The sequence below is a fragment of the Protopterus annectens genome, chromosome 1.part0 (genome assembly GCF_019279795.1).
Source record: "Protopterus annectens isolate FY-2018-M chromosome 1.part0, PAN1.0, whole genome shotgun sequence".
Taxonomy (NCBI): Eukaryota; Metazoa; Chordata; order Ceratodontiformes; family Protopteridae; genus Protopterus; species Protopterus annectens.
The window spans coordinates 1,769,880,668-1,769,898,689 of NC_056725.1; the positions used below are offsets into that span (position 1 = coordinate 1,769,880,668).

Genomic DNA, 18,022 nt, shown 5'->3' on the forward strand with positions numbered 1-18,022 from the left:
ACTTTCTCTTGGTATTCCTTTTGCCTGGATTCCATTCCAGAAGCTCAGTCTGTTAAGTTAAAGAGACCAACTGCCTGGCTAGTTATTACTTTGCTGTGTAAGCACACATCCTATTGCTAATGAGTTTCCTGTGTCATATTAAAGTCTATATTTTTTATTCCTTTTCTTAATGGTTGCAGCCTGTCTTGAAGGTAAATAAACTGTAAATTGCCTAGGACATAATTGTTTTTTTGGGGGGGACGGGGTGCTAATTTTCTTAGAATGTGCAGAAGTACTATAAATGATGCATGGGGTTTACCACTGACTAACTTTACTGAAGTGCTTCCAGTTCAAATTTTGGCAATAGTTATCATAGGAGACGCATTTCACTCAGAGCAAGTATAAATCCTGTTTCTGTTTGGATAGGAGTTATTTTTATCTGGTTCTTGTGAGTTGGCTTTGGCAATGTTTATGATTACAAATGTAAGTTAATCTGTGAAGCTGAAGCTCTGCTGTTTAATTTTGTCCTCTATTAGACCTTCTCCAGGTGCCAGGAAGCGGCAGTCTGCTCAAAACAATGATGGTAAATCTCGCTTAAATGTTGCACCTAAAGGTCCTCATAGAGTATCTCCACGAAATACCAGCAATGAGAAAGTTAGATTGCCTAGAAGTCGTGATAAAAAAGATCCACAAAAGAAAGCCAAAGAAGAAAAGGTAATAATCCTAAACATAAACTATTGGTGTGCTCTTCATTACAAAGATGCATGCTGCTAGGTTTGATACTCATAATACTTGGTTAATACCTGCATCACACCCTTCTCTATTTTAGAACATTGAATGTTTATATTACCAATTATTTTCTGAAACTCTGTCCTAATTATTGACTCCCCCTGTGGACATGCTGTGGTAGATCCAGAGTGCAAAATACCTTAACTTTCCTAAGCATTTAATAGATGTGTAGGATCCAAGGAAAGGGAGGATGATATTAATTTGTGTAATCCCTTAATTCAAGTGATGTGCTTTCTAAGATCCAGAAATGCTTCCAGAATGTCAGAGATGACCATTGTTTTCTAATATTTCACTTCAGAGCTAAGGCTAGATCAATTGACTTCCAATGACCATCACCATATGGTACCCCTTTTCTAGACTAAAAAACTCCTCCAGAGTTGAGGACCAAAAAAGTCTTTGTTTAAGCAGAGATATGAGTTTTGCCACAACTAACACACACACACACACACACACACACACACACACACACACACACACACACACACACACACACACACACACACACACACAGTGCCACTATTGCCACTGTGTAAGAGTTGCTGATTGGTCTTTGACTTGCAAGTCTGCAGGCAGTATTGGAAATCATACTTTTCTCAACCTTTCAAGCCAAGGACCAGGACAGCTATTGCTGCTAATCATGCACCCATACAAGTCAAATGCCCATTTAAGTAACTGTGATAGTAGTAGTGGTTGCTTAAATTACATACACTGCTTGCAGGGGCCATTTGGCACCTTTTCTGTAGTGCCAATCATGCCCCCTGATAGCTTGCATCCAGGACAGGTATCATATTTTTCCCACCCCTATTATGGCGGTTTCACTTTTAAAATGATAAAAAATACAATTTCCAGAAAAAAAATACTTTTCCACCCTCTTAGTAGTTCAGGTTTTGTTATTTCAGGTTTTGTTAGTTCATATGTACAGTTAACATACTAACAAAATAATTGACTGACTAGTCACAAAATGAACCTGTAAGTGAAATGGTCTTCTCAATGGCTTTATCTTCTCTCTACTGAATTGTAACAGATTGCTTAGCCAATCCATAGCTTGCTGTTATGCATAAGTACTCCCATAAGTTGTCTAGACACAAAAAGTGTTGGTAATTTCTTCTCAGTAGTGCTGGTGAAAAAGTGCAAATATGAAGTGAGAGATGGGGCACTTTGTCTTTAAAGCTTTAAAAAAGATTCACTGGACACCAGTTAAATCTGTACAGGATGTTAAAAGCACATGCTTTAACACAGCAGCATGCTTTATTTTTTAAAGGTTTGGATGAGGAGATGCTTTGTAAGTACCTAGCAGCAAATACTGCTCCTGGTAGATCAGATGATTGCAGTGTACCCAGTCAAATAATATTTTATTTTGAATCATAGAATTGATATTCTTTATAAACAGCTTATCAATCTGATTTGTGATATGGTGGTACATGTATGTGTAAAACAAGCTCTGGTACATTATTGTGGTAGTTATTTTGCTTGATCAGTCAATTCTGAGTTGTAACTAATAATGTAGGTTATTTTGGGGGGTGCAGGGGCAGTCTGTATGGAAGTATTTGAGCCTTTCATTCAAATAATCCACAAGAGTCATGAGTGATTGTCACTTTGGGTCATCAGGGATAGTGTGTCAGACATTGTTAGATGAAAAGTGATCATGACTGTTTTTGTAGGCATTTTGTGACTTTGCAGTAAAATAAAGGAATACTCTAATGGAATGGGCATGCTTTTCGGGGATATCTGTGTGGCAAGGATTGAAACTCTTTAATTTACCTGAGATTTCATTTGACACTCTTCAGGTTCGAAAGGGATTGCGATTTCTCAAGCTTGGAGTGAGTTTAGTGAGTGCATAAACTTGTATTTATTCTCCCTAACTTTTATTTCTTTATTGTTAATTATATCTCTTACTTCCTTACTAAACTTTCTACTACCTAGAATTAAGGTTCTTTTTTGGCTGGAAAACCTTCTCCCTTTCTCACCTCGCTTTGACGTATTTTCTAGTCATACCATCGCTGGTATTATACAGTTGGAATAAAAGGGAAATTTTGTGTTAAAGAAGGAATTTTTTTTTCCTTGTTTGCAGGTGCCATCGTTTGCTGCTTTACAGTATGGCTGATAAAGGTACTGGATTCAAACAGTGCACTTCCTGTGGGAATCTCTGATGCCCACAGAGAGTGTGTTTATTGTCTTAGCCCGGCACACTTGGACACCTCCTGCTCCATTTGTGCGGCCTTTAATGCCAGAGCCATTAGCAACAGGAGAAACAAGCATATCTTAAACAACCTCCTTCCAGCTTCTGCTCCTTCCACTGGTACTTCATCATTAGGGGACTCAAATCCCCTCTCATAAGTCAAAAGAGCCCAGGGAGCACTGCAAATGCTCCCCTGTGTGGTGTCTTAAGTCAGGACTTTCATCAGAGCCGCCTAAGAAGGTTTTGAAGAGAAAAGGAAGAAACAAGAGTGCAGCTCTAGTACTGGAAGAAAACAGTAGCTAATAACAGCAAAACAACCAATAAAATCCCCCACCGAACTCAAAACTTGTCGAAGAATGTTTAACACCAAAGGTAGGTTAAAAGCATCCACAGTTTAGCGCTTTCATCTGTAACACTAAGGCATCATCAGAACTGTGAATGTACTGCTTGTGGAAGCCATTTTAAAAGTTAAGTGCAGAAGGCACACCTCTTATGTAAACCAATCATGACTTGTAGCTGAAATCATTTTGAAGCAGAAAAATTAAAGGAACAACACAATAAAAAATAAGTCAAAACTTTTAAAACCCAAATCAAAACACACAAATACAAAGTAGGCAAAAAAAAAAACTAAACAAAAAATGTTTGATGAAACACCAAGTCATATTCTGCTGGCTCTCCTTTTTAGTTCACTGCTGATAGAAGTACTGGCATTTAAACTGGGAAAGTTGGTAGGATCTAGCTTAAGCTGCTGTGACATTTCCCAGTGAAGCAGTTTGTTCTGCCAGTCCCCTACATAAGGGGGATTTAGTATTTGCTCAAGAACTAGAAATGTAAACTTGTTGAATTTGTCACAAACAATGACATGCCTGGCCGGCTCACTTTTACTGTCCTTACGTTGAATACTGTAAATATGTTTGTAAATTTGCTTATTCAAAGCGTCCTTAGTTTTTCCCCATATATAGGAAGCATGACCAGATGCACATGCAGCCAGCTAAATAACTCTGAGAAAAGCAATTGTAAGCTTCACCATGCACAGAAGAATCATATCTACTTAAAAGGGTGCCATTGTAACAAATGTTTATGTAAGGGCACTGATGACAATGCCCACATTTCCTGGTAGATAAAAATCCCTTATGATGATCAATAGGTTTTTCAAGAAGGGCTTTTATATTAATTTATTTTTATAGATAAAAGATGGTGGTGCAGAAAAAAAAACTCTCTGATGCTTTCATCACATTGTAGCAGAAACTGGTTCTTCTGCAAAATCTTTTCAATGTCCTTGACATCCAAAATGAGTATGACAACTGCTAACTCACAGGAATTGTTTTAAGATGCACCTAGGGTTTTTACACCTGAACCTGGAAGTCTTACTTTAATTCAACAGCTCATCCAGGCACTTACACAATTTAATAACTGACACAATGTTTCTAGGATGAGCAGCCATTCTTCTCAGAGTGGAGCAATTCCAGTTAATGTAGGACATGAGTGATCCGACGTCGAATGCCTCTGCTGGTAAGCTTATAATTGATTTTTCTACTACTGCAAATGTACATTCTTGGTTGGATAAATGGAATTTGTTGAACCAGAAAGCATATATAGTCTACAGATGGTTATTACTTATCCTCGCAAGAACAAATTTCTGTGTTGGCCAAGGGTTTATACAAATTTAAATCACCACAGTTAGATAACCACTTTTTGGGTGAAAGTGGATGGAGATGTACCTAAAGGACTCCATATGTGGAGGTTTCCACAACGCGTAGAAGCAAATTCACTCTTTCACTATGAACTTTTGAAATGTTTTGATCATACAGGTCAACTTACCAAACTGCTCATTAAAGAAAAAGGCAGGCATTTGGTGAAACTTAGAATCAACTAGTTTTAGTAACTTCTTGTTTATCATTGTTGATTTAGACTTTTACAAGTTCAAGTCCCAGTTTAACAGCACCTTTCATGCTGTAGATAACAAACTTGTCCAAGGTAAAAACAGAAAGGACAAAAAATTACTTGACTCTTATTATCATAATAAGACCGTACACCCTGCTTCTCCAGGTACAACAGCACACAAAAACAATGTTGTTGAGACCTTTTATATTGACGGTCATGAGGAAAGAGCTCAACTGGATACCTCTTTAGAGGAAATACCTTTGAGAAGATCAGAGACTGGCCAACAAACAACAATCCAACTTTTGCCAGTCTGGGTACTCCCACCCCCACCCCACTCCCATTCCCAGGGGAGGGCAAAGAGGAAAAAGAACTGCAAGAGAGGGCATATAAATCGGAATCACCAATGGTAACTGATGATTTATTCACCCAGGAGCTCACTACTATGCCTTCAGGTACTGTAAATATTACTTTTTTGGTACAGTCTTACTGACATGGTGATAGGCTCTGATCACTATATGTTGTTTTTGACAGGGTTTAACTTCATCTATCCCCACCACTAGGGCCAGGGTGGATGACACCTTCCTCGACTTAAAAATGTTTGCCAGAAAGCTTAATTTTCAAGTACTGTTTGGGGAAGAAGTTAGTTGCAACACCCCTGACAAGTTTGAGGAAGAGTACAGCAAATCCCGCTTTACAGCTGTTATCAATGTTTTTTAGAAGCAATGTGAAAAAGCAATATGTACACTGTTGTGAAACAATACAAAGTATTTTTTAACCTTTCAGTTAAAGAAAAACAGTTTCTTCAACAATTTACTCACAATTATAATATTAGATGCATGAAACCAGATGAAGGTGGGAGCCTTGTTATTATGGACATTGCTGACTACTCTGGATGTATGTTAAATCTTCTGCATGATTGTGTGTACAGTGCTGTTTCCACAAATTAAATCAATATAGCCTACAGGGTCATTAAAGTGGCACTGGATGTGTTGTCATTCAATAAAATTCCACAAGGCTTATATGACTTCTTTAAAGTGGATTTTCCTATTATTCCAAAGATTTTTGGTACTCCCAAAATCCAGTCCAAGCCATCTGATCCCCCCTTATGTCCAATTGTGGCTTCCAGTGGATCACTTACAGAGCATCTGGCCAAGTTTATAGACCATAAATTGAAAAACATATTTGTTTCCTTCCTACACATAAGAGATTCATGGGACCTTCTGGATAAACTGAAGGGAATACCTGCAAAAGTTGAAAGGTTACTTGTGATGTACAAAGTTTGTTTATGGTAATACTCCATGACCTGGGTTTGGAGTGGTTCAGAGAGATTGTAAAGCGATATGGCTTACCTTCTGAAACAGATTATGAATTGGTTAGTGAGTTCATGGACTTTGTGTTAAACAACAACTTTCTGAACTTTGAGGGTTAATTTTGCAAGCAGACTCTTGGAGTGGCTATGGGGGCCACATGCACCCCAAATGCTGTCTTATTAAATGGGAATTAAAATCACTTTTTAAACTCAGTCTCTTTTCCAGATGTGCTGGCTACTTCAGATACCTCAATTTACTTATTTGGGAAGGAAGTGTCAGAACTTGAAGAATTCATACTACAGTTACAAGCCAGCACCTCCTTTTTAAAGTTCACATATTCCTTTGAGCATGGCCAGATTAATTATCTTGATATTGACATCAGAAAAGGAGTTAATGAAGAATTCACCACCAGCATTTACAGGAAGTCCACTTATTGTAACATATCTTTTTGTCACCAGTTGCCACCCTTTCCATCAGAAGAGGGGCAGTAGTAAAAAGTCAAATTATCAGAACCTCTCCATTGACCACTGATGACGTAATGTGTCTTGAACAATTTGACATTCTAAGATCCATGTTTTTGGACCGTGGCTACACCCCACCAATTCTGGATTCAGAAAGGAGATGTGGGCAGAGAGGAACACTAAATAGGCCCCCATCATCAAGAAAGGGCTGAATCAGCCCAAGAAAGACAGATTTTAATGGCCAAACTAATATGGTCTTGTATTACACTTTGGATGTCAAGGACATTGAAAAGATTTTTAAGAAGAACTGGTTCATGCTACAGTGTGATGAAAGCATCATTTTTTTTCAACACCACCATCTTTTACCTATAAAAATAAATCTAACGTAAAATCCTATTTATTTGCCAGGAAATGTGGGCATTGTCATCAGTGCCGTTACATAAACACTTGTTACAATGGCACCCTTTTAAGTAGATTTGATTCTTCTGTGCATGGTGAAGCTTACAATTGCTTTTCTCAGAGTTATTTAGCTGGCTACATGTGCAGCTGGTCATGCTGCCTATGTGGGGAAAAACTAAGGACGCTTTGAATAAGAGTATCTATCAACATATTTTTACAGTATTAAATGTAAGGACAGTAAATGTGTGCTAGCCATGCATTCCATTGTTAGTGACAAATTCATCAAATTTGCATTTCTAGTACTTGAGCAAATACTAAATTCCCCTTATGAAGTGGACTGGCAGAACAAGCTGCTTCACCAGGAAATGTCATGGCAGCTTAGGCTGGATGCTACCAACTTTCCTGGTATAAATGACAGTATTTCTATGAGTAGTGAACTAAAAGGAGAGCCAGTAGAATATGATTTTTCTTCATCAAACAATTTTTAGTTATTTTTTGCCTAGTTTGCATTCATGTGTTTTGCCTCAGGTTTTAAGTTTTACCTTATTTTTAGTGTGGCTTTATTTTTTTCTGTTTCACACTGATTTAAGCTACAAGTAGTTGTGATTGGTTCACATAGCATGTGTCTTCTAGTTAGGTTCTAAAATGCCTTCCACAAGCAGTACATTCATAGTTCTGAAGATGGCTTAGTGTTACAGTCGAAAGTGCTACACTGTGGATGTTTTTAGCCTATGTTTGGTATTAAATGTTTTCTCTGACAATTTTTGAGTACGGTGGTGGCTGATTTGCTGATTGTTTTGCTGTTGTAAGGTTTTGAAGAGTTTGGATCTGCCGTGAGAAAGATAGAAAGACCTTGTTTGCTGTGATTTTTCTAGGATTCAGTTTGGTGGTAAAAAGTTGTCATTCCAGAAATCGCAAGGACCTTTCTAAGAATTATGTGGAGACTTCCCCCAGAGGCAGAGGAGGTCCGTAGACTCAAGGGTCTCAAGAGTCCTCCTTGGACACATCCTTTTAGCGCTCCTGAAAGGTTGCCCAGCTGTCCCTCTCTGGAGGCAGTCAGTGGGCAACCTAATAGCCTGGATAGCCTTACTAAAAGATTCATGGATGCAAAAGATCATAACCAGAGGATATTTCATTCCCTTTTCACAAATTCCCCAAATGAAAAGGAAATGTCTCCCCCCATGTTCCACCCAATCAGAGGGAGTTAGCAGCTCTAGAGATTCAAAAGCTGCTGGCCAAATTCATCCATGAGGTCCCCCAGACCAAAGTGGAACCAGAATTTACTCAGAGTTCATTTTAGTGCCAAAGAAAACAGGGGACCTGAGCCCCATTTTGGTTCTCATTTATCTGAACCAGATTCTAAAGAATTTCAAATTCCAGATGGTCACAGTTCAGTCCATTCTGCCTCTGTTACAGAAGGATGACTGGATGTGCTGTCACGATCTTCAGGACATGTACTATCACATCAAACTGAACAGGGGTTCTTGAAGATGCCTATGCTTCCAGCTGGGAGCTAGTCATTATCATTTCAGATACCTGCCCTTTGGTCTCATCACAGCCCCCAGGGTGTTCCCAAATGCATGGCAGTGGTAGCAGCTCGTCTAAGACTGCTTGGATTCTGAGTGTTTACTTAGATGAATGGCTTCTTACTACACTGACCTGACATTATCTGGAAAGAATGAGGAATTATTACTTTGTTGCAACTGTCTCACTGTCTGGGAATTACTATCAATCTGGTCAAGTCACAGCTTCAACCATTTCAAGCCTTGGAGTTTATAGGGATGGGTTTAGACGCAGTCAATTGTCTAACTCTTCTGGCTAAAAATACAGTTCTTTAATGTCATGTCAGGTTCTTTCAAATCCTTCTCCTCCAGCAAAAATGGTATTCAAAGCTCTAGGGAAAATGGCTGCTGCAGTAACTTTACTACCCACTACTCGTCTTTTATGAGATTTCTTCAATGGACTCTAGTAGTGCAGTGGTCTTTTCATTAACATCCATTATGACATCTGATAAAATTATTCCAGGTTTGCAGAAAATCCCTGCTGTGGTGGATGCACTCCTAGGAGATTTATCTAGGATGTCCGTTTATTCTGTCTACCCTAACTGCCACATTAACCATGGACCCCTCCAAGTTGGAGTGGGGTCATTACTTGGGACAGACCATTTAAGGCATGTGGCACCTAGAATAGAGCAATTTGCATATAACTGTCCTAGAGATGAGCGTGGTGCTTCTGGCATTGCAGGCCCTTCAGAGCTCTGTTTCCCTAGGAACTATTGCTATTCAAACGGGCAACATGTTGGTAGCCTGATACAGCAACAAGCAGGGGGAAACTAGGTCTTATCCCCTTTGCCGAGAAGCGGTAAGAGTTTGGCATTGGGTGATCATCTCCAACTGCTTTCTTGTAGCAAAGTATGTACCAGGGAAGTCCAACATCTTGGTGGACAAGCTCATCAGGACCATCCTGATGCCTCACGAGTGGTGGTTCAGTAGCAAATATGATCTTTCACAAATGGGATCAGTAGGGTGGCAATCTATTCGCCTCGCTCATCGGCAACAAATGCAAATTCTTTGCCTTAATTCCCCCTCTGGGACATTCACTGAGAGATGCTGTAAGCCATGTTTGGCCCTCCATTCACCTTTATGCTTGCCCTCCCCTGCCTCTAATCCCCAAATTTCTTCAGAAAGTGCTCCGGTTGTGGAGCAAAGTAATCTTTATTTCACCCTTTTGGCCTCAGCAAGTGTGGTTTCCCTTCCTATGTTCTCACCTTGTATGTCCTCTGTGGACATTGGATCCTAGTCCAGACCTTTTGTCACACCCGTCAGGGATGTTTCACCCGGATATCGCAGGCCTCAAGTTGATAGTTAGCAGCCATCTCCAACTACCACATCAGATGTGATGGTGCTTCTTTGGCTTCATCCAGGTTATGTAGACCTTTCTCAAATGTACCTTCTTTCTTAGACCCCCAGTTAGGGAACTTACTCCACCTTGGGACCAAACTCTGGTATTACAGACTTTCGTGCATTCCCCTTTTGAACCATTAGCTAAAGTAGACCTTAAGTTTCTGTCTTGGAAAACGGTCTTCCTGAAGGCCATAACTTCAGCAAGAGGAGTCTCTGAACTCCAAACACTCTTCATAACTACAGTCTTTGTTTTTTTTTCCACAAAGATAGTTACTTTACACACTTATTCTTGTTTTCTACCAAAGGTTGCCTTCGAAACAAGTATTGATCAAGTAATCAATTTACCAGTTTTCTTTCCCAAATTTGACAATCAAGGAGAATATACCTTTCATCTCATAGATGAACATAGGCAACTTCGCTTTTACCTAGACAGGACTAAGGAATTAAAGAAAACAATTTTGTCTCCTTTTTCTGGTAAGAAGATGGGAAGACCAGTCTCTAAAGCTATGCTAGCCAAATGTATAGCAGATTTGTATTTCTCATGTTTATTCCTTGAGAAGCCTAACATTGCCAAGACAACCAAAAGCACATTCAAAAAAGTCAATAGCCCCATCAGCTGCCTTTTGGACTAGAGCCTCCATTGTAATGCTCATACTTTTATTGCTTATTACAAATTAGACATCATCTCCAGAAACAGAGCTGCATTTGGTTCTGTGGTTCTCCACAGCATCCCTCCATGAGGGCTGTGATGCCCCACCACTGGACCAGTAATCAAGGAGCCTCAATCCTCACCACAGGCGCCAGTGGGGGATGTACACTGGGAGGATGACCAGTACATACAGTATTTCCAGATGCAGCTGTCTGCTTCAAGTGCAGTTTTCCTTAAGTGCACACAGAGACCACAGTCAGTCCAGGACTGGTTTCTCCCTCTTTCTGCAGATCCCCTATAAGACTCCCCATTGGCACAGCTATAGAGCTGAAATCTCAGCTGAGTGGCCAACCCAAGACCTCCAGCACCCTCTCTGTCCAACCAGTGCTTCATGTCCCATGTAGCTGACATGCATACTCTGAGGTTTGACTTATCCACACACACCTGGGAAAGGCTGGCACAGGTTTACTAGCTATGCCGCCTTCTGCCCAGATTATATGGTAGTTTCCACTGCCACCAGCCACTCCTTATCGGCTACTTTAAGGCCCTTAAAGGGTGTCCAAACTTACCATGTAATGTTGTTGTCAGTACAAATGGTAGTTTGACCAAGAGCAAAACTATTAGGAGTGGCCCACACACTGTCACCAAACAAACATGCTAGTACTGTCAGAACTTAAATATCTCTAAAAGGATCAGCCACAACAAAAGGTTTAAATATATTTAGGAATAAATAAAAGAACAAGAAAATACTCAGTATGTGTTTACAGTGACAGAGTTCAAAATCACAGGAAATATTTAAAACTACATGGAAGGACCGTCTCAAGTAAATTAAAAAAACATCTAAATTAAGCTTTGCTTTATTCCTAACTGTATCTAAGAGAATTACTATACCCTAGTTAACTAACTTCAGAGCAAGGTAAATGTGGTGAATGGATCTTGATGTTGTCAGGTCCAAGACAGAATACAAAATACTTTCACTCTGAGAGTACTCAAATTAAAATCTGAAATATTACTGCTAGGCTAGCTTGCTGAATATCACTTCCTGTCATCTGACACTATCCCATGTGAAGCTAGCAGTATTTAGCATCCACCTGTGAAAATACATAGGCTTCAGATCTTTGGCAAATGGTGGAAGTCCTAAAACAATAAAACACTTCCAAGACGATACAGAAAGCTCCCTAGTTTTAGACATTGTGTCTGTTGCTACACTGAAACTGAAAGATAGCATCTTATCGCCAGGCCATGAAGTAATCTCATTTCAGGTATTTTTTCTGAAATTAACCTTCTGTATTCCAGTTTCCATTGTTAAAATATGCAGATAAACAGTTACAATAGTGGATGTACATTTCTGTTATTTTCCAGCAGGGTACACTGTGGATAACATTTCAAGCACAAGCACTGTACAAAATCTCTCTTCAACGCACGTCTGTACAAACCTAGTTTAGTATATACATGACATACAATTCTAATACAGTTGTGACACAAGCTCTAATACAGTTGTGACACAAGCATCTTATATGAATCATGTTGATACTCACAAGTGATATACAATTATTTTCAAAATTCCAAATAGCTGGGCTGGCAGTGTCTCTTCGTGAAAAGGGCCACCCAAGTTTACTGTAGCTGGGGACTCTGTCCCATTCATTGAGGAACAAATGAAAATGACAATGTCCGTTATAAAATTTATGTACTCACCATAACTATGCATCTGTGTTGTCCATTTTCATTCTTCCTCAACTTTCCCTCCCATCTTCCACTTATTCATGTCTTTGGGAGAGACCTAATGGAATTGTAACTAGGAACCTTAGTTCCTGATTGAGCTCCTGATCTTTCAGTTATCAATTTTCTGTCAAATCTATATTGATATACTTTCTTGTGACATTGTATAATAGTGGTAAACTCAATCTGAGGTAACTTAGTGGTTAGGGGCATTATGGGTAAGAGAGGAGATAGAGAGTCGGATCCTAGAATCTAGATGAAGTAATTGAGTCAGGTCTGAGGATCAGATCTGAACCCATTCGTTGAGGAAGAATCAAAATGGACAACACAGATGCATAGTTATGTTCAGTACATAACTTTAACTTTTTTGGAAAATCACTGAAGGTTGATGTCCATAAATAATGACATGCATTTGAGATTTAGACTTTGTGTTAGCATGCATTTTTTGAAGGATATAGAGTTGCTAGAACAGTATTTAAGTTTATAAGAAAAGTATTTAAAAGCTGTTACTATCTTTGAGCCTTTACCCCCCCCCCCCCCCCCACACACACACACACTTATTATTTTAGGCTTTGCTTTGCCCAGACTACTTGTGCTGAGAGGTACGGTTGTCACCTATTTGTGATGTCCAAGTTGGCACTGGTAGAGTTTAAATCCTGCTACTGCCAACCAGTGTACTATCTGAGAATATAAGGGAGAGGCACTATGGTCCTTGGATCCACTCCACTGCCCCAAAAATGTTTGGCTACCTGAAGGATGGTCTTTGAGACATACTACTGGTGCTGAACAGGTTAAAGTAAAAAAAAAAAAAAGTGCATACCAATCTAATTTATTTACCAGTTCACTAACTGCAACCTGGCCTCAAGAGCATAAAAGAAATATGCATTGCTGTTTTTGGTATGGGCTTCCAACATTTGTGCTCTAAGGCTAAATATTGACCTCTTAGATGATTATTTGTAGTTTGTTTGCCAGTATAGTCCACTGGGCCATGAGGAGTCTGTTTTCAATGGAGACCCGGGGAGAAAAGCTCCAAAAAAATACAAATGTAGGTTAATGCATAGAAAAGAGATCAAAAGTACATAAAACATACAGAATGTGTATATATGCATGCAGAATGTATGCGTACACATATACAAAGTATACAAATAAACTAAAAATAGACAATAAAAGGAACAGGTTGATGCATTTCCAAGCAGAAATATCTTCAAAACAAGCAAGTTCATAAGAGTTGTCTTAGTTACACAAATTATATCATCACTGATAATTTCTCCAGTATCCCAAAATTAAGCAAATTCTTTCAGTTTAATGGAGGTGTAGAACTATAGGGGCTGTCCCCAGTCCTACTTCTCCTTTCTTTGTTGTGAACCACAGTGTCTTTCAGTGTTCCTTATCAAGAAGTAAAGGATTTTTGGAATTTTCACTTTGCAAACTATTTCCCAAGAAAGATGGCAGCTCTCTCAACTCCCCAGAGGAGTCCATGGCACTTTGGATACAGACCTTGATGATTCTGAAGGGTCCCCATGGTCACCCTCTGTTTCCTTCACAGACATCTTGGAAATACTAAAATAGTGAGACGGCTGGACATCCATCAGCCCTTCTGGGGGGGGTCTGTATACCTGAAGGCTTTTGGGTCTCACCCTTCTGCCACTTGGATGTCTCAGCTCTTTGATGAGCTGATAGTTTGTCTAAAGGTGTGGGAGCCTCCAGACTCAGTGGAGCCTGTTCCTCTGAGGCCAAATTCATCACCTCACCTTCAGACAAGGAATTTCTTACCAAGGGTGTCCCAGTAGATGCTATAGTGGTGGCGGCAGACACCAAAAAGGAACTTTCAGAGACGTCATCTTCTGTCCATCCGCGGTACAAAGAGTCTCATGCAAGCGACAGATATGGAAAGAGCATCTTCTCTTCAGAGACTTTTGCACTCAGATCGCTGAATTATCTGACTTACTTTACTAGGCTTCCGAGAGATCTCCTGAAAGAGCTAGGAGATGCCCTCCAAGGTTCAGTAGCTGAAGGGGTATCGGACAAGGTTTCCTCTCAGCTCTCTACCTTAACCTCAGTGGTCAACTCCTCCATGAGGCTCATTTCTTATGCAGTGGATGGAGCGAGCAGGGCAGCGGGTTCAGGAATTTCCCTAAGGAAACATTCCTGGATGCGCTTGTGTGACTTTGTGGAACCCTTTAAATCTTCTTTTGTCAACACCCCTTTCAATGGCTCATCTTTGTTTGGGCCAAAAGTCAAATACACACTAACCAGGTTTGAACAAGAAGGAAAGACTCTCTCTGCTGTTGGAGTCTGTTTTTTTCCCTACCTACCAGACCCTACCCAAAGGGTCAAAAAGGAAGAAAAATGTAGTTTTGAAAATCCCATAGAGTTTTCCAGGACATGTTGTGATTCTTCACCTAGGGGCAGAGGGAGAAGTGCAAATAGAAGACTCCTACCACATGGCAGAGATGGTCCAAAAAGCAGGGCGACAGGGAGTCCTTCCTTGGCAAGCCTTTTCAGTGCTTCTGAAAGGAGGCTTTGCCTGTTCATCGCTGGAGGCAGTCAAGGGCTGCTTATCTTTGTACCCAGAAACCTGGCTAACAATAACAAGAGACAAATGGGTACAAAGTATCATATCCAGAAGTTACTCCATACCCTTTTCTTCTCTGTCCCAAAAAAAAAAAAATCCCGGATGTTACACCCAGTCAAAAGGATCAGGCAACTCTAGAAATACAAATTTTGCTAGACAAGAGTCATCCAGACAGTCCCCACAGACCAAATAGGATCAAGAACTTACTCGAGGTTCTTTTTAGTTGCAAAGAAAACAGGAGACTGGAGACCCATTCTGGATCTCCACAAATTAAACAAATCAGTAAGAAAGTCAAAGTTCTGGATGGTGACACTGCAGTCGATGTTCCATGGGACGAGATGATTGGATGTGTTCTATAGACCTCCAGGATGCATCTTCTTCTTTCGGCTGCTCCCGTTAGGGACCTCCAGGATGCATACTACCACATAAAATGGACAGGTGATCCAGGAGTCATTTGCGATTTCGGCTGGGAGCCAGTCACTACTAGTTCCGAGCTCTGTCCTTTGGCCTCACTACAGCTCCCAGAGTGTTCACCCCAAGTGTGTGGCAGTAGTAGCGGTTCACTTGAGATGCCTATGATTCCAAGTGTTTCTGTACCTAGATGACTGGCTCCTAACCACCACCACTGAGCATCTATTATCCAAAGCGAGAGACACCACTTTACATCTCTGCTGTCACCTAGGAATCCCAATAAAAAATGAAAAATCTACCTTGTTGCCATCTCAGCATATTGTTTTTATAGGAGCAAATTTGGATACGAAAAAACATGTTGGCAAACCTTCCCTCAGAAAGGGTTCAAATCCTACGACGTCTGGTCCTAAACCTTCTTTCCAAGAAAAAAGTACAAGCAAGAACAGTCCTCAAAGTATTGGGAACCATGGCAGCTGCAATAACCCTACAGTGGCTACTATTCACTCAGTGGTCCATGCAGGAACTACACATGTCCCACCAAATTGTGATTAAAGGAATCCTGCAGTAAAGACCTTCGTTGGTGGCTTTACTCCATTCATGTGACATTAGGTCGTCCCTTTTTTCATCCCCAGCCATTAGCCACAGTGACCACGGATGCTTCCCAGATAGGGTGGGGGGGCATTATCTGAGGAGGACAGTTCAAGGCACTTGACAGGACCAAGAGGCCCATTTGCACATCAGTGTCCTAGAGATGAGAGCAGTGCTTTTGGCATTGCAAGCATTCCAGGACTCTCTTCCACTAGGAATTATTGCAATACAGACAGACAACATGTCAGTTGTATGGTACATAAGCAAACAAGGAGGAACCAGATCTTACCCACTTTGTTGGGAGGCCCTGAGAGTATGGCACTGGACAACCTCCTCCCATCTCTTTCTGATAGCAATGCACATCCCGGTGAGATCCAGTGTGATTGCAGTCAAACTCAGAGTGACTCTGATGCCTCTTGAGTGGTCCCTAAAACAGGTAGTGGCGGAAAAGATTTTCCACAAATTGAACCAGCCTTGCTGTGACCTTTTTGCCACATCCATAAATGCCAAATGCAGCAGCTACTTTGCCCTTATTCCCCCTCCAAGAAGTCACCAAGGGATGCACTTGTTCATGATTGGCCCTCTGGTCTCCTCTATGCCTTTCCTCAGAAACTCGATCACTTGGGAAGGAACTTAATACTTGTCGCCCCATACTGGCCTCGTCAAATCTGGTTCCCCTTCCTGTGGTCTCATCTCCAGGAGGAGACATGGATTCTGGACCCAGTTCTGGACCTAATGACTCGTGCATCAGGGACACTCCACCCCTCCCTTCAAACCCTCAAATTGACAGCTTGACTGCTCCGATTCCAACCATAGCCAGGCTCTCTAACCGTTCTATGTCAGTAAACCTATCCTGATCTTGTCTCATAAGGCTTTGACAAGAAGGTTGTATAGTAGCAAATAGAAAATATTTTCTTCATATGCTTTAAATCCCATTGATCCCTTCTCTGCCCCAATAGCTTCTATTCTTGAATTCCTTGCAAAGCTGTGTCATGAAAGGACAGCTGCAACTACTATTCGGGTCCAGTTGGCTGCCGTATCTAATTTCCATTTAGGATAATTAGGCCCTAATGTGATGTCCCACAGACTTTGCAAAGCCTTTCTTAAAGGTACTCTTTTATTAAGCCCTCCTATTAAGGTCCCTCCACTGCCATGGGACTTGAATTTTGTCTTTTCACGTTTTATTTTTTCCCCCTTTCAAGCCTGCATCATGCTGTGATCTAAAGTATCTGACTTGGAAAATGATTCTTTTGATAGCTATTAGTTCTGCTAGAAGAGTTTCAGAGCTACAAGCGTTATCAATGAAGCCCCCCCTAGATGATCTTACACTAAAGTAGAGTATAGCTACGAATCAGCCCATCCTTTTTTACCCAAAGAATGCTCAGAATTTAACTTGAATCAGTCCATAGAACTATCAGTTTTTCCCCCAACTATGGCAACAAGGTCGATTTATATGCTGCACCACCTGGATGTACATAAGACAATTACATTTCTACTTGCATAAGACCAAAGATTTCAGAAAATCCGAACAATTATTTGTATCCTTTTCAGACTCAAAGAATGGTGTTCTGTGTCAAAAGATTGTTTTGAGATTGGTAAGCAAAGGTAATACAAAGAACTTTCCCATGAAGTAAAAGGTCATTCTACAAGAGCCGTTGCAACCTCTTCTGCCTTTCGGGTGAGACTTCCTATTGACACCATTTGTGCTGCAGCAACATGGGCAAGGCCTCATACCTTTATCACTCATTACAAAGTTGATTTGGCCTCCAGGAGCAGGACCACCTTTGGGTCCACTGTTCTGAAGAATTATTTTCCCTTGAGCCACCCGGAAAAGATGGTGCTAGGGATGTTGTCCCCACCTTTGAAGAATGAAAGCAAGATAGGACAACATCACATAAGGAAGTTATGTACTCACCATATCGTTCCATGTGTGTTGTCCATCTCACCTTCATTCTTCCCCCAGCCTTTCGCTCCTGGAAGACTGAGCAGATGCAGTTGGCTATCGGTCTCCTCTGACCTTATTCATTGCTGTATTATGTATTCAGTGACCTTTATTTAGCTATATCTACAAACAAGATCTGGGGTGCTCACTTAGTGCATCTTTGGATAGGATTTTAGCCATGAGCTAGTGGAAGACCTCGAGCTTTGTATAAGGCTGAGTCGGCACCGAGGATCG

At 40.7% G+C, this 18,022-nt stretch overlaps 1 protein-coding gene across 4 annotated transcripts in view; it reads left to right on the top strand.

The window, feature by feature from the left end:
* Positions 1 to 18,022, top strand: part of KATNA1 (katanin catalytic subunit A1) — a 1,196,718-nt gene that overhangs the window by 518,458 nt on the left and 660,238 nt on the right. For all 4 annotated transcript variants that reach the window (XM_044069365.1, XM_044069348.1, XM_044069341.1 and 1 more), the window contains one exon: positions 516 to 693. In XM_044069365.1, coding sequence (XP_043925300.1) covers positions 516 to 693 — 178 coding nt within the window. The remainder of the gene's footprint in view (positions 1 to 515; positions 694 to 18,022) is intronic.